Raw genomic sequence first — 25484 nt, forward strand, 5'->3', positions numbered from 1 at the left:
TTTCTTTGTTTTAGTGTAAAAAAAAAAAAAAAAAGTTAAATTACACAAAAATGTTAACCTTTTACAAAAATTGTGAAAAACCTGAACAAATATGAACAACCTGAAATGTCTTAAGAGCTTTAAGAGTAATTGTACCAATATTCTGTCTGTTATTAAATGTTTTGCGTATTTGTAGATCCACTGTCATCTGTACATTGTAATGAACATGTGAAAATGAGAAGCTGAGGCCAAATAATGGCATAAATTGTTAAAATTGCACTTTTTTTTCTTAATAAATTTAATTTTGGTCATGGTTGTTCATGTTTTTCCACATTTTTTTAAAGGATGTAAAAATTTTGACAATGTAATTTTACTTTTTTCACTCTACAACAGAAATTAGACATACAAATTTTGGAATTGATATTATTTTACTATTATTGTGTTATTATTTTAATAATCCGGCCCACTGCAGGTCATATTGGGTTGTATGTGGCCCCTGAACAAACATGAGTTTGACACCCCTGCTCTACATCTACATGATCAATAAATTAAATATAGGAAAATACCTGATTTTCACTTAAGAATTCAAAATACAAAGCGTAATATAGAAATTAATGTTGATGAAAAGGTTAAAAATAGAGAACTGACACAAAAGTAGCACTGGGTCTTTATGGGTTAACATAAAAATGAAATAACTACTGATTCTCTATTTTTTTTTTTTTTTTTTTTTAATCGGAAACACACACAGGCCTTATATAGATACAGACCATAAAACAATGCTTCTTTAATACATCGTGTAAAGACTTTTCACACCTGAACCGACACCACAGTGTAAGAATAAGCCTCTTTCAGCCCGACTGTTACACTGTAAAAATACGAGGGATGAATTTGGGGTGTGGTTCGCTATTCGATTGTGTCAGACAACCTGAACGGAGGCCAATTTCACCCAACACAATAGCCAAGTAGCACTGTAAACATCCACGAGCCGATAGTGTTGTAATCTAGAAAAGCAGCCATGCACCTCACAACGAAACTCGGCTCTGAAACTCCACACCGCCTCAACTGGAATTTCACTCATCTGACTGACCATGACACATGCTTGAGGAATTGAGACAGCAATGTGGATTCATCTCGCATGTTTAACTGGCGACTTCTGATTGGAAAAAAAAAAAAAAAAAAACCTCTAGAAATCGAGCAGCAGTGCGTCGAGAACGTAAAGAGTTAAAGCCCCAGACTGTCTCGCTGAAGCCGTGGCAGCTCTGTGGGCCGGCTGCCCTCGTTGGAGAGACAGTGTTGTAGGTTAGCCTCACATTCTTAAGTGCCGCGCAGCTTGAAAAACCAGTCGGCGTCGCCATGGTTACATCAGAGGGCACTGTGTGGAAGAGAGGCATTTCTTTGCTGATCCCAGGGAGCACAAAGAGCCAGACTCACACAAGAACCCAGTACGCTGCCTCTCAAAAAAACTGCCTCACAGTCTTATTGGAGGCTAAAAGAAGAACTACATTAACTTCACCGCAATGCTAGTTACAGTAATTAAACTGTTTAAACTTAAAACTAAATCTTTTACGCATAAATGAGGAAGAATCGGGCGGTGAAGGTACAATTAGAGGCCTCGTAGGGCGACTGACTCGGTCCGCTTTGTCATTACCCACCCACCCACTGGCAGACCACACTGGAGCAGAGCAGCCTGTTTAATATAGAGAGAGCTGGGGGCAGAGTACGGCTGGCAGGATTTCCACCAAAGGGTCAACGACTGAAAGGTGATTCTCCACATGTGAGGCCACCGGCTGCAGCAGAACTGACGACTCGATTCAGTAAATACAAAGCGATTACCTCCCAAACTGGCTGAGTAAACAAAGTGGCACCAAAGGGAGTGGGCTGGATGCTTGGGTTTACGATTATACAGGTTTTATGATAATGTCCCTTTAAATACGACAACAATGACAGAAACACTTATCTGAGCAAGATCGTATTGTCTGCAAATATTAAATAAATCGCACATGAACACTTCTGTTATAAGACTGAGCAAACCATTAATGAGATGTTCTGTAAAGACACATACAGGGTGGGGAAGCAAAATTTACAATATTTTGAGGCAGGGATTGAAAGACAGTGTATGACCAATTAGTCTATTCAAAGTCATGAGAATTTATTTGCCACAAGAAAATTGACATAATAGAAAATGTTTTTATTTTATGTGTCCTCCTCCTTTCTCAATAACTGCCTTCACACGCTTCCTGAAACTTGCGCAAGTGTTCCTCAAATATTCGGGTGACAACTTCTCCCATTCTTCTTTAATAGTATCTTCCAGACTTTCTCATAATAGTTTTGCTCATAGTCATTCTCTTCTTTACATTATAAACAGTCTTTATGGACACTCCAACTATTTTTGAAATCTCCTTTGGTGTGACGAGTGCATTCAGCAAATCACACACTTTGACGTTTGCTTTCCTGATTACTCATATGGGCAAAAGTTTCTGAAAAGGTATGGATAATAGTGTTAGGTATGATTATGACATCAATATATGTTTGGTTTCAAAACAATTGACGTAGTGCCTGCTGAGAAAAAACAACTAAATGTTCATTGTAAATTTTGCTTCCCCACCCTGTACAGTCACGGAAAAAATTATTAGACCATCAAAAGTCATCAAAAACAATAGAATCCAGTACTAACTCCTGTGTGTATCATGTGACTAAAACAGACAGAAAAGAAAACATGGAATTCCTAAGAGCACTGTTTTTGTCAGTACAATGCCATAGATATTGATGTAAGAACTGAAGTGATTTTGGTTATTATTAAAACCATGGAAAATGGTTACATATCAGCTCTGAAATTAAACTCTATTTTTGTTAGCATTATATTTGTCCAAACAAATGTACCTTTAGTTGTACCAGGCATTAAAATGAACAAGAAATTGAAGAAAACAAGGGATGGTCTGATAATTTTTCAGTGACTATACATTATATAGAACAGAGGTGTCAAACACAGGGTTCTACAAGTTAAATTTAAGACTTTTTAAGACTACTTAGAACAGAATTTAATGCCTATTTCACAGCCATACCAGCAAAAATTTGTGACTCCTAGAATTTAAGAAAATGTTTGGTTTTTTTTACTCCAACGCCTTGATTTCCACTGTTCAGTCATTTCTCACCGGGGGTTGCAAAGTTAGCAATAATTGGTTCCTAATTTCAGTATAAATTGTCGGGTTGGAACGGGTGGAGTTGACTGTTACTTTCTTTGCAGCTTGGACACATTTAAACAACACAGCCAACAAGTTTATGGCAACATAACTTAAGACCTACCATATCAAATTTAATACCTTTTAAAGAAATTTTTAAGGTATTAAATGCAGATTTGTAAATTTAAGACTTTTTAAGACCCCGCGGGAGCCCTGCAAACATGGGCCAAAACCAGGCAACCACAGGTCCAAATCCAACCCAGGGATGAATTTGAGAAATGCATGAAGTACACTTCAGATACTAACAATCATGGGTGTTGAAATTATTTTAGTTCAGGGGCCACATCAAGTGGGTCTGACCAGTAAAATACTATCATAAAATCACACATTTTTCTCTTTGTTTTAGAGTGAAAAAGTAAAATTGCATGAAAATGTTTAGATTTACAAACTATCCTTTGACAAAAGCTGTGTAGAACCTGAACAACATGAAAGTAAGTAATAAGTAACAATATTCAGCCTGTTACTAAATGTTTTGTGTATTTGTGTATCCACTGTCATCTGTATGTTGTAATGAACATGTGTACATGGTAAGATGAGGCATGATGTTATGCAATACTGGTTGTTCGTGTTCATATTTCTTAAAGGATACTTTGTAGATGTAAACATTTTCATTATATAGCTTTAATTTTGTCACTGTTATTATTTTACTGGTCCGGCCCACTTGAGATCATATTGGACTGTATGTGGCCCCTGAACTAAAATGAGTTGGACACCCATGATACAGACAACCAAAACCAACTGAAACAAATTAAAGCTACAAACCAAGAGCAGACTACATGAGACTCCAGAGCAGTGGTGTCAAACTCATTTAAGTTCAGGGGCCAAATACAGCCCAATGTGATCTCCAGTGGGCCAGACCAGTAAAATAAAATAGAATAAAAATAGAATAATCTGTAAATTATGTCAACTCCTTAATCTTCTTTGTTTTGCAGTGAAAAAGTTTAAATCTATAAAACATCCTTTAAAAAACATGAATAACAGGAACAACCTTAAGTTTCTTAAGGAAAATAAGTGTAATTTTAACAATATTCTGCCTCAGTTTCTCATTTACACCTGTGCATTACAACTTATAGATCACAGTGGATCTACAAAGACACAAAACATTTAGTAATTTTGAGAAATTTAAGAAACATAATCTCAATCAACAGAAAACTACAACAAAAAATAAAAGAATAAAAGGAACAAAACTGGTACAAAAATTTGAGAAACATGAACAAAATGAACAGTGCGACAAATAAATTAAGCAAAAACAAAACAAAAATGAAGAAAAACTTGAGAAACTATCACAAATCCCCCTCCACGGGCCGGACAGAACCCTGTGATGGCCCGTTTTTGGCCCACGGGCCGTATGTTTGACACCCCTGCTCTAGAGCCTTGAATGCTGCTGAACAGATTACAGATCCTGCAGAGCACATAATGACTTTAGTACAGAGGTGTTCTTCCTCAACCCAGCACCCATTCCTTCATTGTTATTCCTGTGGGTGTCTGCTGAACAGACCCGGCCCGGCCAGTTTAACTCTGTTCATGCATTTTAAATCCAACTGACTCAGGACAAACTCACTGCACTTTATGTATTTATCGCATTTTATTTTGCATTTTTAATTGTTTTTAATTGTATTTTGCACTGTAAAGCACTTTGTGACTCCCTGTCTGTGAAAAGTGCTCTATAAATAAAACTTAATTACTGTATTTTCCGGACTATAAGCCGCTAATTTTTTCTCATGCTCTGAACCCTGCAGCTTATACAACGATACGGCTCAAGTTTAGATTTTTATGTGCTAACGGCCTCCAGGGGGCGCTCTAGCAGGAAGCGCAAAAGCAAGACAGACAGGTGGAAGAGGTGATGCGAAGAGGACAAGTTTTAAGCTTAACTTTTAACAATCATTTAGCATGTAGTGCACTAACCCTCATCATGGAAAACACGAAGAAATGATGCAGCTTTTAGGTTAAAAGCAATCGATGTGTCTGTAAAGAAGGAAATAGAGCTGCAGCACGGAAGTGACAATGGAAGAGAGACTGAGAAGGTGAATGGCAGAGCCTTTCTGAGGATGTTCAACTCAGACACTGAAGAAGACGACTGCAGTGGTTTCAATGAGCAGAAGGAAGATGAAGATAGAGATCAATGACTTTTCTGGGTTTTTTAACCAGCTGTGTTCCTGCCGTTTTACTGCCGCGTTACAGGCACTGTTTGGAAAAAAGCAGTTAAGGTATGGAAATAAATATTTAAATCTTTCTGTTTACCATCTCTCTGTGTAAATATCTCATGTTACAACATGGACACCTGTGGCTTATAGTCAGGTGCGGCCTATATATGTACAAATATTGTTTTCTTTTAAAATTTGGTGGGTGTGGCTTATATTCAGGTGCGCTCTATAGTCTGGAAAATATGGTACTTTTATGGTGCTAAAAGAAGAATAAGAGCCAGCACAGACACAAAAGCGGGGTTCTGTGTGTGAAAATCCACGGCTTACTTACTTGTCATCCTTCTCGTAGATGTTGAGTCCCAGTGCGTCCACTCCCAGCCACAGCTCCGTGCCCTTCTTATTCTTAATGTCAAAGTAGTTGACGCCGTACATCTCCAGGTCCTGAGCGATCTTCAGGTACTCCAGCATAGCATCCTCCCTGCAACAACCAAACACAAATAAGCAACGGAACAATAAGGAAGCGCAGACTGTATTTATGTCATTGTATAATCATTTACTGTATGTGCAGGAAAGAGTTGTTCAAGTGCCTTAACTTGAAGGGCGACATTATATGAAACACACTCACTTCAACATCCCACGGTGCTCCTCGTGCCACACCTGTATCCTCTCCTCCCACTGCTCTTTGGATAATTTGTGCTGCTCCAAGACTCTACAAAAAAAGACACGAATCAGTGGTGACTTTAATGCAGTGGTAATGCTGTGTGTTTTCCATTTATCTGAACCAGTTGGGAATTCTGGTGACTTCATGTGGGGTTTTTTTTATATTTTTTTCAACTTATCAACAACTCTGTAATGTACTTTTTGAACTTAAAGCTACATATTATAAAGAAAACATTCAATGTGCAATAACTTTTAAGACTTTTGACTTTTATAAATACACAGTTGCGGAAAAATTTTTTTTAGACCATCCCTTGTTTTCTTCAATTTCTTGTTCATTTTAATGCCTGATCCAACTGAAGGTACATTAATTTGGACAAATATAATAAGAACAACACAAATAGCTCATAGTAGTTTAATTTCAGAGCTGAAATCTATCCATTTTCCATGGTTTTCTTGATAATAACCAAAATCACTTCAGTTCTTACATCAATATCTATGGCATTGTACTGACAAAAACAGTGCTTTTAGGCATTCCATGTTTTCTTTTCTGTCTGTTTTAGTCACATGACACACAGGAGTTAGTACTTGATTGCGTAACCATTGTTTTTGATGACTTTTGATGGTCTAATAATTTTTTCCTTGACTGTAGATGGACTTTATTTCGAACTTAAGTAGGCAAAAGAAAATCCAGATTCCAGAAGGACTTTCCAATATATGGATAAAAATCAACCAAAAAAGAAAATAAATATCACACAAATGTATAACAATTTCATTGTGGCTCTTCAACAATTTTTATGTCCGAAATGGAGCAGGAAGAAGCTAAGTTTATATTGTCCTACCCCAATTTGACATGACTTGGCTAATCAGCTAATGTATACAGTCTATAACAAAGAATAGGTCTGTCATTAAATTACAAAAAAAGAGAAGAAATGATTACATACCATCAATAACTATTACTGTTGTACTCGCATTCATTGTTACTATACAGGGTTCCTACAGCTTTCTACAAATTTAATTTAAGACCTTTTTAAGAGTACTTAGAGCAGAATGTAATGCCCATTTCACAGCCTCTTTCACAGACATACTGGCAAAAATTTGTGACTCCTAGAATTTAGGAAAATGTGATTCCCATCGTTCCGAGTCATTTCTCGTCAGGCCTGCAAAGTTAACAGTAACTGGTTCCTAATTTCAACATGAACTGTCCGGTTGAAACAGGTGGAACTAAGTCAACGAACGCTACTTTCTTTACAGTTTGGACATTTAACCGACACCTTTAAACACAATACAGCCAACAAGTTAATGGCAACATAACTTAAGACCTACCAAATCAAATTAAATACCTTTTCAAGACTTTTTTAAGGTATTGAATGCAGATTTGTAAATTCAAAGAGTTTTAAGACCCCACGGGAACCCTGCAAACATGGGCTGTGGGCCAAAACCAGGCAACCACAGGGTCCAGTCTGACCCAGGGATGAATTTGAGAAATGCATGAAGTACACTTAAGATATTAACAATCAAGGGTGTCGAAATTATTTTAGTTCAGGGGCCACATCAGGTGGGTCTGACCAGTAAAATACTATCATAAAACCGCAAATTTTTCTCTTTGTTTAAACACAATACAGCCAACAAGTTTACAGCAACATAACTTAAGACCTACCATATCAAATTTAATCCATTTTAAAGACTTTTTTTAAGGTATTAAATGCAGATTTGTAAATTCAAGACTTTTAAGACCCTGCGGGAACCCTGCTATATCTCTGGAAAATAAGGTTTATATACATCTTTTTCAGTTTTGTGTTTTCACACCATTTAATAATTAGATCTAATCCATTCCACAACATGAAATGCACATCTTTTTAATATTTGTTTTAGGGAAATGGTGTTTCATATTTAGTTTCTGTCTGCAGTCATAACCACCCTCTCTATCTGAATCATTTCTGTATGTTACCTGGAAGTAATTTAGTAACTTTTACTAACAAACTCAGCAGCGAATTAAAGTTAATCTAATTCTACAAATAAGGTAAATTCATAAAGTAAATGATTTTGTCGCACATTTTTTATTTGCATGAAAATAAGATTTAACATTTGACATTTTTAATGATCACACAGGTTAAAGAAGACTGACCAGTCACCTATGCTAAAATGCAAATGTAATACTGATAATTGAAACTGGGAGAAGCCTAAATTAACCTTCATCTACCCCAAAACATTCTGACGCTTAAAACACATACAGAAATAAAACAAAAAACAAACGAACAGAAATCACTGAATAAACCACTGACGTGAACATCTGAACCAGTGGATTAAAAACCTAAATAAGTGTATTTTAATCATTAAACTTCAAATACTAAGTAATTAACTAATAAATAAAGTCAGTATTGTTAGTTCAGAAGCCCACCATCTGCACTTTCTACTTATAAAAACAGTTTATATTAACAAGTAAAACCAATTAATCCACCAAACTAATTATCTCTTGGTTGAAGCGTTACAGAACAGACTTAATGCATATCCCATCTTTGGTACTGCATATAGTGGAGATTTTTTTTTTTTTTTTTTTTTTGGGATAAGCTTCTGTCCAGGGGGATGTTTAGCGCTGATCAGTTACCAGTCCACCACTTAAGCAGCTCTAATGTATGATAATGGATTCTTGTTAATCCACTGGGTTGGAGAGCTGCACCTGCTCTGCTCCATCAGCGTTCCCTTTGTTTGTGCTCTGTCTGTCTTTAATTATCAACTAATAAAGCTCTGCTCTTCCTCTCGGTTTGTTTAGCGACTTAATTATTCCTGTTTTTTTTGTTTTTTTTAATTCTATTTTAATACATGCTTCATTCACTGACAGCATCTACAGCATGGGTGTCAAACATACGGCCCACAGCCCAAAACTGGTCCACCAGATGTTCCAATCCAGCCCACTAGATGAATTTTCAAAGTGCAAAATTTGTCAATATTCAGTGGTGTCAAACTCATTTTAGCCCAATTTGATTAGAACAGTAAAATAATAGCAGAATAACCTGGAAATAATAAACTCCAAATTCCAAAAAAAAAAATTTTTAACAATATTCCGCCTTCTTTTGTTTTTGTTTCATTTATTTGTCTCTTTGTTCATTTTGTTCATGTTTCTCACATTTTTGTTCTTTTTTTTTTTTTTTTACAGGTCTTCTGTTAATGGTCATCATTTTTCTCAAATTTCTCCACTGTCATCTGTAATGCAGGTATGTAAATGATAAACTGAGGCATAATATTGTTAAATTTAAATGTATTTTTCTCAAGACGTTTCAGGTTATTCATAACTTTTTGCAAAAGGAATGGACATTTTAACATTTTCAGAATTGAATTGTACTTTTTTTGCACTAAAAAAACACAAAAATGAGGAATTGTAAATATTCATATTCTATTTTTCAATTACTTTACTGGTCTACAGCGTAAAAACCAGCTTGATTAACTGGACGCCAAGCACATATGCACATGTAATACTATACTGTCGCCTAAAACAATTATGATATTATGTAACATGATTATATTCCATCAGTGCCAGATCAGACTAATGTGACATGTTTATTGCTTCGTAACAAGCCTTCGCTCGTTCAGCTCACCTGTGTGGCAGCAGGCGCTCAGACAGGAGGTACCCGGGTCTGTGGACTTCTTTGTTGTAGTCTGCGAACTTGGCCTGGACGGAGTAGGAGGCCAGCAGGACGGCGGTCTCCGGGGGGCAGTAGACCTCGTCGCTCAGGATGCTGTCCTTCACCTGCAGGAAGAACAGCTTCTGGGTGATGTCCTGGATCAGCTCCTCGGACACGTCCTCTGGGAAGAATTTAGCCCGGAACTTGAACTGAAGCGGGTTTTCCTTTTTGACGTCCTGGGAAGACACCTGGATGGAAAAGACAACAAGTCAGTATGAAGCCTTAACCCTCCAGTATACTGTCCACCAAGACCCTTACTAAATACCAACTGTGTCTTTTTGGCACACTTGTGGAATAATGTCCAAAAAAAAAATTCATACAGTTTGTTTTTAATTCTTTTACAATTTTTTTTCTATTTCGTCAATTTGAGCCGTAAATAAAAATATCAAACACTCAATAATTGTCACATTTTTTAACCCTTTAAATGCTGTGTTTGTAATGGAAACAAACCACTTTTTTGGATGCAAAAAAAACACAAAAAATTATTTTTTTTCAATATACTACATAAAAAGTAGATCCCATAGTATTTGATTTTTTCATCCTGGCATATGTTAATGATTAACTCCAACATTGGTTAATTTGCATTATTATTTTTGGCGCTAGGTCAAATGTTCAAAAATACTAGCATCTGTCACCAAGTGTGCCAAAAAGGCACACCTATAAATCAAACTATTAAATATTATATATTTATTTATTTTTCTACTCTAATTTGATTTTATTTTTGTAAATCAAGGTTAGCCCTAATCATACATATGAAATGGAAGAAATAGTGCATTTTAGGCACACTTGGGAGACAGATGCTAGTCTTGTAATTTTCTTTTGTTTACAATGTGCACATTTTAGTTGGTGGCCAGAATTTTAAAGATCATGCACAAATGAACAACTTTTGAATTCTAACCTTATTTAAATTGTGAAAAATAATATGAAGTTTTTTAACACGAAGTGAAAAGTGTGCCTAAAAGGTACACCCAGGTACCGGAGGGTTAAACCAGGGTGCTTGGTCTTTATCCAAAAAGAAAATCCAGACTTTTTCAAAACTGCCATTTTTCCCCTAAGACCTTGACTTTATGTACTTTTATACCTGCATGTAGGGATGTAACGATTACCGGTATAACGTTAAACCGCGGTAAAATTCTTGACAGTTAGTATTGCCGTTTAAATTCTAATTATCATGATAACCATGTTTGATTATCGCACTTTGCAAAGAGAAAAAGAGAGAGAGAGACCTGGTCCAAGTGCACAGAGAGAGAGAGAGAGAGAGAATATCTATTTATCTATCTATGAAAAAGAAACTAAAACAACTCAAACTTCATATGGAAAATGGTCAAACAATGGCCATAAGGTGCCATCTTTAATGCACATTTATATATTTGATGTTTACATGTTAATATTTGAATGTTTCTGCAACAGAAAGTACATTGTGCCTATTATTTATTTGTTTGTTTGTTTGTTTTTTCAAAATCCAACATGGTTAAATTATTTCAGTATGTATATAAGTACTTTTTGGACATTTTGAGCACATTTCAACAATACCACGATAATAATGATAACTGTGGTATGAAATTTTCCTATCGTTCCATCCCTACCTGCATGTTTACGTTTTTGGTTGAGATTGTACCTGTTGTGTGTAAGTTCATTTTAAAGCTGCGTATGACTTTCATCACCATTTTTTCATCAAATCTGTAAAACCTGAGTCGTAGCCTGAGTGTCATGAATCCGTAAGTCTTTCCATGATTACGCTTCTTCACTATGGAGCTTTTGAACATCTAAATGGGTCAAATTTGACGACAGTAAAAAAAAAAAAAAAAAGGAAAATCTGCATTTTACCTCAGTTATTTACAAGTTTTGAAAACATTAGTGGCTCAACAGTTGTTTAACATGTAGATCAGTCGATGCTTTTGGTCGGTGGTGGACGTTTGTATCTTTATGGGTTAAAGTCTTGAAACAACCGTACTTTTCAGTGTCAAAGACGAAACTGGATTTTATTTAGTCATGACAAAAGCAGGGATAGCTCTATAATGTCTGCGTATTGTCGTATTATTATTGCTATAATTTGAAAAAAATCTTTCATTTTGGTCAAATTTGGGCCTGTGATTCATCTGGAAGTAAGATCATTTCTTCACCCCTTATCCAATGAGATTTTCCCATTATTTGTTATGAATATTATCCATCCGTGTGCACCTTCTTACCAGCTGTAGCTCAGCGTGCAAACACACTAATTTAGTTACCACACAGGACGGAGGGATTAATTCATTTACTTATTACATTATTCCTCCTTGTATTTCCTGGAGTCCAGACAGGAAACAAAACAAGACATTCATTCAGTCATTAATGACAATAAATAACAATAAAAAAACATGGGATGTAGCTGAAGCAGTGTTACTATGAGGCCATATGATGATGTAATGTATATAATGGAACCTCAAATTAACTGTAGTAATATTTACAGGGAGTTTATTTAAATATGTGTGCAGAGTTACTTTTTTAACTTTTCTTAAATTTTTTTTATATGTTGTATTTATATTTACTCAAGAAACATCTACCATTAAAGAAGTTCCTTGTTTATAAGTATACGGGTCTAATAGTGATTCTGATTCTAATGTCAGTTCCACTAGTTACTAAACGCGTTTTAATGGAGTTGTGAAGATGCATAAAAGCAACTCAGTATCTTCATGAAAAATTGAATGTGAATATAAAGATTGCAGATATAGTATATTGTAATCTGGGGCACCATAAAAGGGGGGGTAAATGTGACAAATTCATGGGGCCCAGCATTTCTGGGGGGCCCACAGAGCAGTGGAGGGGGTCCAGTGGATACAGGTTAGAAGTTGTGAAAATTTCATGTAAGATCCGCGATATAATAGAGGCACAGAAGCCGGGAGTCCAACAATGAAAGCATGTTAGGTTTAATTTTTGCTTCACGTCAGTGTTAGTTACGTTAGTTATGGACCACACCTCCAGGTATATAACTGCATACCCCCCAGCTCTGAGAAATCGACAAGATACTGAATTTTATAAAAGGCCTACAACGTTTAGCTTTCATGGGGTCCACAATTGTTAGCGGTGCCCCAGATTGTAATTGTAATGATATTACGGTCTTTTAAAATGGGGTCACGAGCCAAAATAGATTGGGAACAACCGCCCAAACGTGTTTTAAAATTGTCATTTTTTTAGAATATTTACTTTTGTTCATTAAACAGTTCAGGAAAATATGATTGTGTTTCACTTTCTGTTCATATGTGTTCAATGGTGTATATGAATGATTTGATCTGGAAAATGAAGATGATATCAGTCGTCCCAGTTCATGTTCCCTATAACTTTGTAAAGCTATATCTTGGTGATGTGTCAGTACTAGAACGGAGGGAGGATACAAAATTATTACAGGCACTTTTAGCAGCCAGCAAGAAATCAATTACAAGAAGGTGGTTAAAGTCAACTCCACTAACATTAGAAGACTGGTATGAGACCGTCTTGCAAATTTTCAAAATGGAAAAATTGACTTACTCTATCAGAATCCAGAGGGATAAATTTGACCATATTTGGGACAAATGGATTAAATTTGTATCCTGTAGCCACCCAGAATTTGTATCACTCCTCTAAGAATTTCTTCTTTATAATCTCCCTGTCTTTGTTTTTTGCGAATGTTTTACTTTTGCATAAACATGTGTAATGTTTAAAGAACCCAGAGTTATTGAAAGCTGAGATTGTCTTTTTTTTTTTTTTTTTAAGTGAGAAATACCAAAACTGTGAGCATTCTGTTCATATTTTTGTTTTGTTTTGTTTTTTACACTGTTGTATGTATAAAATAAGAAATACAAAAAGGACTCTAATAGATATATGTATAAATGTTAATGCTGAGATATCTTGCTCCTTTTCCAATAAAAACAAAATTTAAAAAAAAGGAAAATGAAGACGATGAAACAATGTACTTTTAAAATTAAAGTTTTGACTCAATAGTATTGCAGTGGGACTCAACAAAAAAAATCAGAAGGACTCAGTCTTTTTTGGTGAGCTGAATCCCAGGACCAGACCAATCTGTAGATGAACCACTGGACTTTGTACCTGGTCAACTTGGCCTCAGTTCGTTCTAGTTTTGACTCTAGGTGATGTTTATTATCAACCTATTCTAAGAGGAGGATGTTTTCAGTTCATTCAGGATAAGATCACGGTGTCAGTGTGTATTTTTAATTTTACTGAAATGGAAAGTATAAACAGAGTCCCTTCCTTTAAACCTCTACATTGTAATGTTTGCGCAAAAAAAAAAAAAAAAAGCCTGTCAACGCTTGATACACTTGGCAACGGCAACTTCCGTGGTTTCATGGGTGCACTGCCCTTCCCAAAAGGGGATCTATTATTCTCATTGGGTGGAAATAGACTTTAATACCTCTGCGCTACAGTATGTGTTTACACAATGTGCCTCTTCCTCTAATTTCAAAACAGGAACTCTTGATGGAGAGAATGGAGCTGAACCAGGCCAGGAATATTCCAGTCACAGCGAGGTATTGTGCTGATGGGCAGCAGGACCGAGCAGCGCCGTGTCAGCATGCACCGTACAGTTTAGCCCTGCTGAGCTGACTGAGGCCAGCGTAACCTTTTCACTGAGCCTGACCCCTGTTTATGATCATAAAGTGCAAAGAAGCAACTTTTAAATGTGCTCTGACAGGAGAAGATAAATTAGCATTAGCATTATCAGTGGTACTTCTACTTCTGTTTTTGTCAGATGGGAAAATCTTGCTTCATTTCAGGGTTAACAATGAAAACTAGACCTAAAACTAATGAACACTGGAAAAAAAACTACCGAAAAATGAGTTTAGATGAAAACTAACAATGCACATGCAGGTAAAATAAGGCACTCTATATATTGTATTGTTGTCTGGTCCTGCCATACCTAACCTACTGCATAGAATTATGGGGCAGTAACTATAAAACTACTCTACACCATCTCTTCATATTACAAAAACGTGCAGTCAGAGTCTTACATAAAGTCAGCTATTTGGATCATACTCATTTATTATTCTTGCAGTCAAAACTATTAAAACTCAATGATTTGTTAAATTTTTACACAGCTCAACTTCTATCTAAAGCCAATAAAAATCAACTACCAGCCAACATACAAAAACTATTTGCCCATAGAGAGGGGGGCTGTAACCTGAGGGGATGTGGGAATTTCAAAGTCCCAGCAGTCAGGACATCCAGGAAAAGTTTGTGTGTATCAGTGTGTGGGGCCAAGCTTTGGAATGGGTTGGGGGTAGACCTCAAGCAGTGTCCAAATATTCAAAAATTCAAGAAAATGTACAAAGAAATGTTATTTTCACAATATCTGGCTCAAGGAAGGGTATGATCATTATTTGGATTGTCAGGTTGTTCTACTGTATGGTGTGTATACAGGGGTTGGACAAAATAATGGAAACACCTTCACCTCAAGATGATAATGCCCCAATCCATACAGCTAGAACTGTTAAAGAATGGCATGAGGAACATTCTAATGAAGTTGAGCATCTCGTATGGCCGGCACAGTCCCCAGACCTCAACATTATTGAGCATTTATGGTCAGTTTTAGAGATTCAAGTGAGACGTCGATTTCCACCGCCATCGTCTCTAAAAGAGTTGGAGGGTATTCTAACTGAAGAATGGCTTAAAATTCCTTTGGAAACAATTCACAAGTTGTATGAATCAATACCTCGGAGAATTGAGGCTGTAATTGCCGCAAAAGGCGGACCTACACCATATTAAATTATATTTTGTTGATTTTTTAAGGTGTTTCCATTATTTTGTCCAACCCCTGTATATAAACATGGGGGTGCAGACGTGTGTGTACAGCAGTAGACAATAAACTGGTGTGTATGTAGATGTGTATGTGACTGTATGAGTGTATGTAGAAGTGTGTGTAGATAATCACAATCTTATGTTGTATTATCAAGTGATTTAGCACTAACAGTCTGAGGACTGGAATTAGGGGGTAGGACTGGATAAGCAGTGGCTCCCACTCCCTTTCAGGCACAACAGTTCTTCTTTTTTTTCTATTATTTGATTTTTTTGTGTATTGTTTATCATTATTATTTTTTTTCTATTGTTTGATTTTTGTATGTGTGTATTGTTTTTTTTTGTTTGTTTGTTTGTTTCATATGTTTTGTATTATGTCTGTGTCTGAAATAAACTAACCTAAAAACCTAAAATCAGTTTCATCTTCATTTCTAGTCAATGTTAATAATTCAATATGTGCAAAAATAAACGACTTTGCATAATATGGGACCTTTAATAAACACCAGTTGTGTCAATCATTTATTGTGTTATTCAGCTCTACCTTTTGTAGCTTCTGTAAGTTAATGGTTTCCTCATAATACAAAAAAAACACAATATAGAACAAGTGAACTGGAGCAGATCCTTATATTTTTATAGTCTTTAGTACCATTTTTGGAGCATTTTAATTTGCTATACATTAATACAGTGTTTTTCAACCTTGGGGTCGGAAACCCATGTGGGGTCACCTGAAATTCAAATGGGGTCTCCTGAAATTTCTAGTAATTGATAAAAAATAATAATAATATAAAAAACTTACTAATAAAAAATATATGGTGAGTTGAGAGGGACAATCCCAATACATGACAAACTGAAGCACTGTGGTTCTGTTTATCTGTCAAATGTTCATTGTGGTCGGTTTCAGATGCTGCAGCTCTTTCATAATTCATAGTTTGAGTTCTTGTTTGTTCAGTATTAATTGTCAGCCTTGGAAATCCAAGCTGGACTGACTGTACATATCCTGACCAAGGAAAATAAATTCTCACTTTGTGCAGTAATCTACACCTGGATTTACTACCTTTGTCCAGAATAATTAGGGGTGTTAGAAAATATAGGTTCAGCAATATATTGTGATATTTCATTTCACAATACTGTATCAATATTAAAAAGTGCTGTTTCGATATTTTTAGGTATTTATTCAAATGGAGGTATGGTGTAGCTTCATTTTTGTTTTTTGTTTTTCTTTATTGTTTATATCGTATTTATAATTATTTAACACTGTTTTATTAAATAATGGTTATTTGAAGCTTCCTAAAAGCACTTTTTACTGTCTGAGAGGCAGATGTTAGTTTCTTTGTTTGGGGTTACACAAAAATAATGTTATAATGTTAGTTATGAATTAATAGAATGTGAACATTTGAGCAGCATCTTAAACTGTAATGTCTGTAAAATATGATTTAAGTTTTAATACAGGAAAATTTTGTGATATAGCATTAGATCCTGTTCTAATCAAATAAAAATGTGTTTAGTATTTGTGCATATTTCTGGTCTAATTCAATTCTTTCAGGAAATAATCATTTAAAAAAAAGAAACAAACAAAAAATTGCCTTTTTAACAGTATCATGACATATCGTATCGTGATCTAGTATTGTGATTTGTATTGTATCGCCAGATTCTTACCACTACACACCCCTAATAATAATAATATACATTATATAGCCTAAATGTCATCTAAAATTAATGTTTATTTGCAACATAGTATAGCAAACTATTGCATGATCAAAAATTAATTAATTTTAGCCAAAAAATTTTTTTTTAAAAGTCTCAGTTTTGAATGTCTGGGGTCACCAGAAATTTGTGATGTTAAAATGGGGTGATGAGCGAAAAAAAGGTTGGGAACCACTGCACTAATACAGGGTGACCCAAAAAAAACGGGAATTTTTGAAGTGCGTATTGGCAGACATGAGTTCCTGTTTTTTTGTGTCACCCTGTACAACCCCTATATCCCAAAAAACATTATAATATTTTGTATTAAGTCCAGACCAACCGTATCAAATTTAATACCTTTGAAAGACTTTTTATGGTATTAAATGCAGATTTGAAAATTCAAGACTTGTAAGACTTTTTAAGACCCTGTACATAGCAACTGTGATACAAATGCAGTCTGGAGCATCTGGAATTCCTCTCATACGTCTTCCTGCTGCTGTCATTTGTTTTACTATTACACAACAGATTAGACTAGTTAAGATGATGAACAACTCATGAATAACTGTTAGTGGAGCCCAGGTAACCTGTGTTTGCTCTGGGACAACAGAAGGACGGTGGCTGCCACGGGTCACTACGAGTTCACGCTCATGTCAAATAATCCCGTTTGTGTCGTTACATGCGACGCTTGGAAACACAGAAGAGACAGAACCTGGGCGGGGCTTCAAAACGAGCCGCCGTGTCGGAAGTGAAGGACTGTGACCACAGTAAAGCAACGAAGAATGTGAGTATATGAATATGTGGACACTGTTATATGTGGCTACTGATTGACTGGAAGGCAAACACACTGACTGTACGATCCCTGGAGAAGAATGCATTCTTTCTCTATTGTGGATTTGTAGATTTAGATAAGTCTGAGATACGGAGACTGAAGGGAAATGACCACACAGGCATCTGAAGTGTTCCCAAATAGACAAGTCTTTACAGAAATGTCACTGTTACCTACGAGGGAGAGTCAAAGACAGTCTAAGGCAGGGGTGTCAAACTCATTTTAGTTCAGGGGCCACATTCAGCTAAATTTGATCTGCAGTGGGCCGAACTAGTAAAATAATAACATAATAATATAGAAATAATGTCAACTCCAAACTTTTTGCTATGTTTTAGAGCGAAAAAAGTTAATTTACATTATGAAAAGGTTTACATCTACAAACTATCCTTGCAAAAGATGTGAATAACATGAACAAACTGAAAAAATTTGAATAATTTTAACAGTATTCTGCCTCAGTTTATCATTTACACATGTACATTATAACTAACAGATCACAGTGGATCTACAAACACACATTGAGTAACAGGTGAATTATTATTATTAAACTTGTACTTACTTCTCTTAAGACATTTCAGGTTATTTACATTTTTTGCAAAATTTTATTTTGTTTTGGTATAAATACGTGAAAATATTTACATTTACAAAGAGAAACATTTGAAGTCGACATTATTTCTATGTTATTATGATAGTATTTTACTGGTCCTGCCCACTTGAAACTAAATTGTTATGACTGTGGAACCTGAACTAAAAGGATCGTTAATATCTTAGTGTAATTTTTGCATTTCACAAATTCATCCCAAGGGCCGGACTGGACCCTTTGGTGGGCCGGATTTGGCCCCCGGGCCACATGTTTGACACCTGTGTTCTAAGGCAATTCTACAAAGAAGGAATATACCAATGGAAACACAGAGAGTACAAGTGTTCATTTACTTATTTTTATTTTACCTTTATTTAACCAGGAAGTCCCATTTAGATTTAGACACTAACAGAGCTTATGCAGAAAAATGATTTTGTTATTTTGATAAATAAACTTTGTGTCTGGGAACTTTTTGACTCTCCCACTTCACTTACCTATTACACTGGTCAACAACAAATTTATTGTTTAAGTTTTTTGAGCTGATTTAGGATAATTTTGGTGTGCTGAATCCAAAAATCACATTAATTTTGCTCAATCAGATCAACTTTCTGAACTATGCTACATATTGGCTTTTTAACATTTTTGCTTACATTTATGGGCATTTTCACATCATACGATACAAAATTCTTTCATATTTCTTGCAATAAACGAGTTCTGAGGATTTTACTTTTGCCAATTTATGATTAATGTTTTTTTTAATATTACAGGTGAATGAAATGGCTTCGACTAGAAGATCTTGCAAAAATAAGCCTGACGTATTCTGCTACATCTGCGGTGAATACACCATTGTACCTAACAGGAATCAAGTCACAAGTTTCATAAAGTGTGCTTACCAATCTTATTTTGGTATTAAACTTGGTGACCAAGATAAAGTTTGGGCGCCACACATGGTATGCAAGTCATGCACCGAGTATCTGTGTCAGTGCACCGAAGGCAAGAAAAGTTCTCTGAAGTTTAATAAATACATCCTGTTAGAAAATGATTTTTTTCTCTTAAAACCTATTTTGGGTGAGAACTATATAAAAAAATCAACTGATAAAGTCACAAAAATGTAATCAATTTTGTGAGAAGATCAAATTTTTCAAAATCAAATTAGCAAAAAAACCTGACCTGATTGAGAAAAACAGATGTCATTTTTGGATTTAGCGGTGCAAAATGGTCCTAATTCTGTTGAAAAAATCTAGACAACTTGCAAAAAACATTTTTTGTAACCCAGTGTAATTTTATTCATATATTCAACTACTTTTGTGAGTTTAAGACTTTGATAAACCTATTTCAGGCACCAAAAAAATTTTAGTCACATGATAAAAGAGATTTCAAAGTTTTCACAAATCTTTCTTTAAATTTTCAGTATTTTAAAGTAGTTCCCAATAAAGTCATATTTCTTTCTGGACTAAAGTAGAAAATATATAATAATTATGTGCAGGTGGAGGTCTGTATATATGTTTGTCTGTGTGTATACAGTTGCAGAAAAAATTATTAGACCATCAAAAGTCATCAAAAACAATGGTTATGCAATCCAGTACCAACTCCTGTGTGTATCATGTGACTAAAACAGACAGAAAAGAAAACATGGAATGCCTAAAAGCACTGTTTTTGTCAGTACAATGCCATAGATATTGATGTAAGAACTGAAGTGATTTTGGTTATTATCAAGAAAACATGGAAAATGGATAGATATCAGCTCTGAAATTAAACTCTTATGAACTATTTTTGTTGTTATCATTATATTTGTCCAAACAAATGTACCACGCATTAAAATGAACAAGAAATTGAAGAAAACAAGGGTGGTCTAATAATTTTTTCCGCAACTGTATATAGAGTATTTGTCGTCATTATCTCACATGTGTTGTTTCCTGCTTACCTTCCTACTTTCATGGGGACAGAATACTGAAATCGGAGACAACAGTTATTTCATTTGTCTGAGCTCAATGACTGGGAGCAATATCTTATTTCTGTGTACTGGAACTGTACATGAACTCTGTGTGGATGACGAGGCCTGTGGACTGCCCTAAAGGACACTTATTTTATAAAACTATGGAACATGTGACTGGACTGTTCATGACTGTTAAATTCAAATAAAAAGTAGTAAAAACATTTTTTTTTTTAAATTCAGCATTTGGGCTGGGTTATCTCTTGCGACAGTGCTCTAGGACAAAAACAGCTTCTGTTTACATAAAGCTGAGAGTGTCCTGAACATTTTGATATAAAACACTTGGGTACTGTTTATTTGCAACTACTTTAAAAAGGTGAGTTTAAGTATGATGAAATGAAGAAAATACACTTGAAGAGTGAATATGTTAAAAGGATAAAGCTGGACACCATTTCCTGACTCCTTTATCCCATATAAACTGATCACAAATATAGTCTGTTTTCCTGAAAATAATTGTAAACAAGCGGTGCCAGACACAGTAAACCCCGCCCCTCGCTCATATTTTGCCCATTATAAGTGAATGGGAAGATTGTAAAAATTCATAAAAAATTTAAACTTTGACCTACTTTTCCCAAAATGTTATCAGATCTATTCTGGGACACTGGCAATATATAAACCCAATTTAGCATGAATTCAACCAATAGTTTTGCTGCTACAGACATGTGAAATTCCATCCATTGTAAGTAAATGGGGAATTTTGTTTTTCTTTTTTTTTTTTTTAATTCATAAAAAATTTAAACTTTGACCTACTGTTCCCAAAATGTAATGAGATCTATTCTGGGTCACTGGCAATATATAAACCCAATTTAGCATGAATTCAACCAATAGTTTTGCTGCTACAGACATGAGAAATTTCTCCCATTATAAGTAAATGGGGAAAAAAAAGATGTCAAATTCATAAAAAATTTTAACTTTGACTGTCACCAAAATGTAATGAGAACTATTCTGGGTCACTGGTAATTTATAAACCCAATTTAGTATGAATTCAACCAATAGTCTTGCTGCTAGAGTGTTAACAAACAAACAAACCGAACTAAAACCAATAGCCCTTGCCTCCCCTTCGGGGGGTGGGATAATAATTCTCCTTTTACACATTTCCTTCTGCTATAGCTCCTTATACAGCAGGAGAATCAAAAAGACAAGATGGAGATTCCAACCAGTCAGTCCTCAGACATTATAAAGCAGTGGCAGAAGGTGAATCCTACCTTTTTGTCCAGCTTTAACCAGGTGTAATAACCTTTGCCGTCCATATACTGAAGTCCAAAGTACCAGACTTCACGTAAGCCGATGGTTTTGACCACCTACAAACAGAAAAAAGGAACCGTTACAGACTCAAATCTGTCTGTGGATCAGGGTTAGTATCTTTTCTCACTTCATCATGTGTAAACATTAACACAGAATAAGAAAACAGAACGATAATGTTAATGACAGATATGACGACACCAGTTTATCTCATGTGGAAGCGATGAAAGGAAATTCAGTGTTCATAGATTTCTAACGCGTCACTTCCCCAAATTCACAACTCGCTCTTCCAGGAATTAAGAATGAAAGTGTAAGTTAATGAATCGCCTTTTTTTTTTTTCTCCCCAAGCAGTGTGAAAAGAGGCTTTGAGGGCTTTTTAGAGTCTGGCAAAGCCTGGAGGATCTAACCTTAAGGCGACATACTCAGGTACCAGACTAATCTGGTGGACCAGCCTCATAGTGTTACACATTCCCAGGCCTGAGTACGGACTTGGCCACGTTAATGACACAAACTGGACCCACCTACTGTCAGGAACCACAGAAGTACACAGGAAAACACTCTTTTTCAGCTTAAACTATGGTTTTTTCCTGCATTTTAAGGTTATTTTTCTATTTCTTTGTTTTAATCGACACTGGTCCAAAAACTTCAGTGACGTAAATGACAAATATATTCAAAGACGTAGAGTTAAAGATGTGATCAATATCTGGGTAGAATATTTCTTACATTAAAGCGGTCATATTTTTCTAAACCTACTTTTATAAGTCTTTGGTACATTTGTGTATTTGGACCCAAATAGACATGAAGTTTGATCTTTATATTCATTTTGGCAAAAATCAAGTGGATTTCTACAACCTGTTTTAATTCCATCTTAATTTGTTAAGTCTATAACTAGTTACGTCACAGCTAGAGATGTAACGATATGAAAATTTCATATCACGGTTATTGTGACCAAAATTATCACGGTTATCATTACACTGGTCAACAACAAATTTATTGTTTAAGTTTTTTGAGCTGATTTAGGATCATTTTGGTGTGCTGAATCCAAAAATCACATTAATTTTGCTCAATCAGGTCAACTTTCTGAACTATGCTACATATTGGTTTTTTTTAACATTTTTGCTTACATTTATGGGCATTTTCACATCATATGATACAAAATTCTTTCATATTTCTTACAATAAACGAGTTCTGAAGATTTTACTTCTGCCAATTTATGATTAATGTTTTTTTTAATATTCCAGGTGAATGAAATGGCTTCGACTAGAAGATCTTGCAAAAATAAGCCTGACGTATTCTGCTACATCTGCGGAGAATACACCATTGTACCTAACAGGAGTCCTGTTAGAAAATGATTTTTTTTCTCTTAAAACCTATTTTGGGTGAGAACTATATAAAAAATCAACTGATAAAGTCACAAAAATGTAATCAATTTTGTGAGAAGATCAAAATTTTCAAAATCAAATTAGCAAAAAACCTGACCTGATTGAGAAAAACAGATGTCATTTTTGGATTTAGCGGTGTGAAATGGTCCTAATTCAGTTGAAAAAACCGAGACAACTTGCAAAAAACATTTTTTTGTAACCCAGTGTTATCGCGATATTATTGAAATTGTGCTCAAAATGTTTAAAAAGTACTAATAAACACACTGAAATAATTTAACCAAGTTGTATTTAAAAAAAAAAAAAAAAAAACAAATAAAAAAATATTCATAATGTACCTTCTGTTGGCAGAAATATTCAAATATTAATCTTTAGTGGTCTGAGCCTATTTTGGCTGTTTTTCATACTTCTGATTTTGCCTTTATATACTATATATAGCTTCTATTCTATTCTATTCTATTCTATTCTATTCTATTCTATTTTATTCTATTCTATAGCAACGGGTTTGTTATATTAAAATAAACTAGTCTACTATCGATAGATCCACTAGATCAGGGGTGTCAAACTCATTTTCTTTCAGGGGCCACATTCAGCCCGATTTGATCTCCAGTGGGCCAGAACCAGTCAAATAATAGCAAAATAACCTATAAATAATGACAACTCTAAATTTTTTAAATGCAAAAAATAACATTAAATGATGAAACTATTTCAGTCCGAAACAAAAAAGATGTGAATAACCGGAAAAAAATGAAACTTCTGAAGAAAAATAGGTACAATTTTATCAATATTAGGCCTCTACTTATGATTTCTACATGTGCGTTACAGATCAGATCTACCACAAAACAGGCAGAACATTGTTAAAATTGCACTTATTTTTCTTTTGACATTTCAGGTTGTTCATATTTGTTCAGGTTATTGACATTTTATTATTAAAGGATATCAGAATTTAATGTTCTTTGCAATAAATCAAAGAGAAAAAATGGGTGTTGCCATTATTTATATGCATAATATATTATTTTTCTCACATTAAACCAAGAAGAAAATTTGGAGTCATTATTTCTAGGTTATTATGCTGTTATTTTTGAGTTTGATACCCTTGACTGTTAACATCTTCAGGGTAATTTTTGCATTTTGCACTTTGTAAATTCATCTCACGGGCCAGATTGGAACCTTTGGCGGGCTGGTTTTGGCCCCCGGGCCGCATGTTTGACACCTGCGCACTAGATAAATTCTCTTGTAGACTTTGTTAATCGGACTGTTTTCTCCACTTGCACACAGGAGCGCTGATTAGGCCTGGCCTTAAACAAAGTGCTCTTATTGTTGGAGCGGCGTGGAGGAGTGATACTGTGTAACCAGGGCGTGCTGCATGACTAGCATCCTGTCTCTGACTCCAGCGCTCTGGAACAGACTGAAGGCAGCGGGCGGGGGGGGGGGGGTTCTGGAGAGTCTGCTCCCACTTAACCCATAAAGACCCAAACAGCCACCGGCAACCAAGGTTCTAATAGTTTTGGATTTTTCATTCTAGTTTAATTTTATTAAGTTTTGACTTTTTTTCTCATAGTCAGTTAGTTTTAATTCATTTTTACAGCAGGTTTGCTAGTTTTGATTAGTTTTCGTTATTTTCTAAATGCTTAGTTTTAGTTTCTTTATATCTTTTCTCTTCTTCTCCGTCGTATTCAAATAAATCCCAGACAGGACTCTGCTGCCTTCTCTCAACTTTAGTCTCCATGTTTCCAGGTAGAGTGGGGACCAGAAGACGACTGGAAACCACAAGTGACGGACCGTTAAATATCATATGGTGCCAGCAGCTAAAATTGCTTGAGTGAAATAAATCGATTTCGTATCAATCCGACGTTGACAAAAACGAAGGGAATTTTATCCAGAATTTTTATCTGTTTTAGTTTTGTAAACACACAATACAGTTTCAGTTAGTTACTAGACTAGAACTAAATAAATTCTGCAGAGAAATTCATTAAAATTAATGGATCTGAAGAGAGGCAGTTTAGAAGAAATGGGCATTTCTGACCTTGCATCACTAACATGATGGAGCGAGATTTCAGCGGAGATTAATAGATTCCATCCCTAATTAAAACCCAAACACTCTTCAATGGAAACACCAACAAGTAGCAATTATACTTTGCCGAAATTGTAAAAATATTGCTTTTATTTTGTGGAAAACTGTAATGGAAATCCAGCTAGTGATATCCTTGCTGAAAAAGTCACTTTTTCTTCTGTTTTTTAGATGTAAAATAATAACCTTTGAATTTACTCTGACTTTTCATGAACATCTACATGATCAGTAAATTAAATATAGGGAA

General features: G+C 35.2%; 1 protein-coding gene across 1 annotated transcript in view; it reads right to left on the reverse strand.

Annotated features, from left to right (window-relative positions):
* ezrb (ezrin b) overlaps positions 1-25484 on the reverse strand; it is an 86919-nt gene that overhangs the window by 15557 nt on the left and 45878 nt on the right. Inside the window, exons 4-7 of the mRNA XM_030127751.1 lie at positions 21750-21845; positions 9616-9890; positions 5988-6071; positions 5694-5840 (exon numbers count right to left, since the gene is read on the reverse strand). Coding sequence (XP_029983611.1) covers positions 5694-5840; positions 5988-6071; positions 9616-9890; positions 21750-21845 — 602 coding nt within the window. The remainder of the gene's footprint in view (positions 1-5693; positions 5841-5987; positions 6072-9615; positions 9891-21749; positions 21846-25484) is intronic.

The sequence above is a fragment of the Sphaeramia orbicularis genome, chromosome 24 (genome assembly GCF_902148855.1).
Source record: "Sphaeramia orbicularis chromosome 24, fSphaOr1.1, whole genome shotgun sequence".
NCBI lineage: Eukaryota > Metazoa > Chordata > Actinopteri > Kurtiformes > Apogonidae > Sphaeramia > Sphaeramia orbicularis.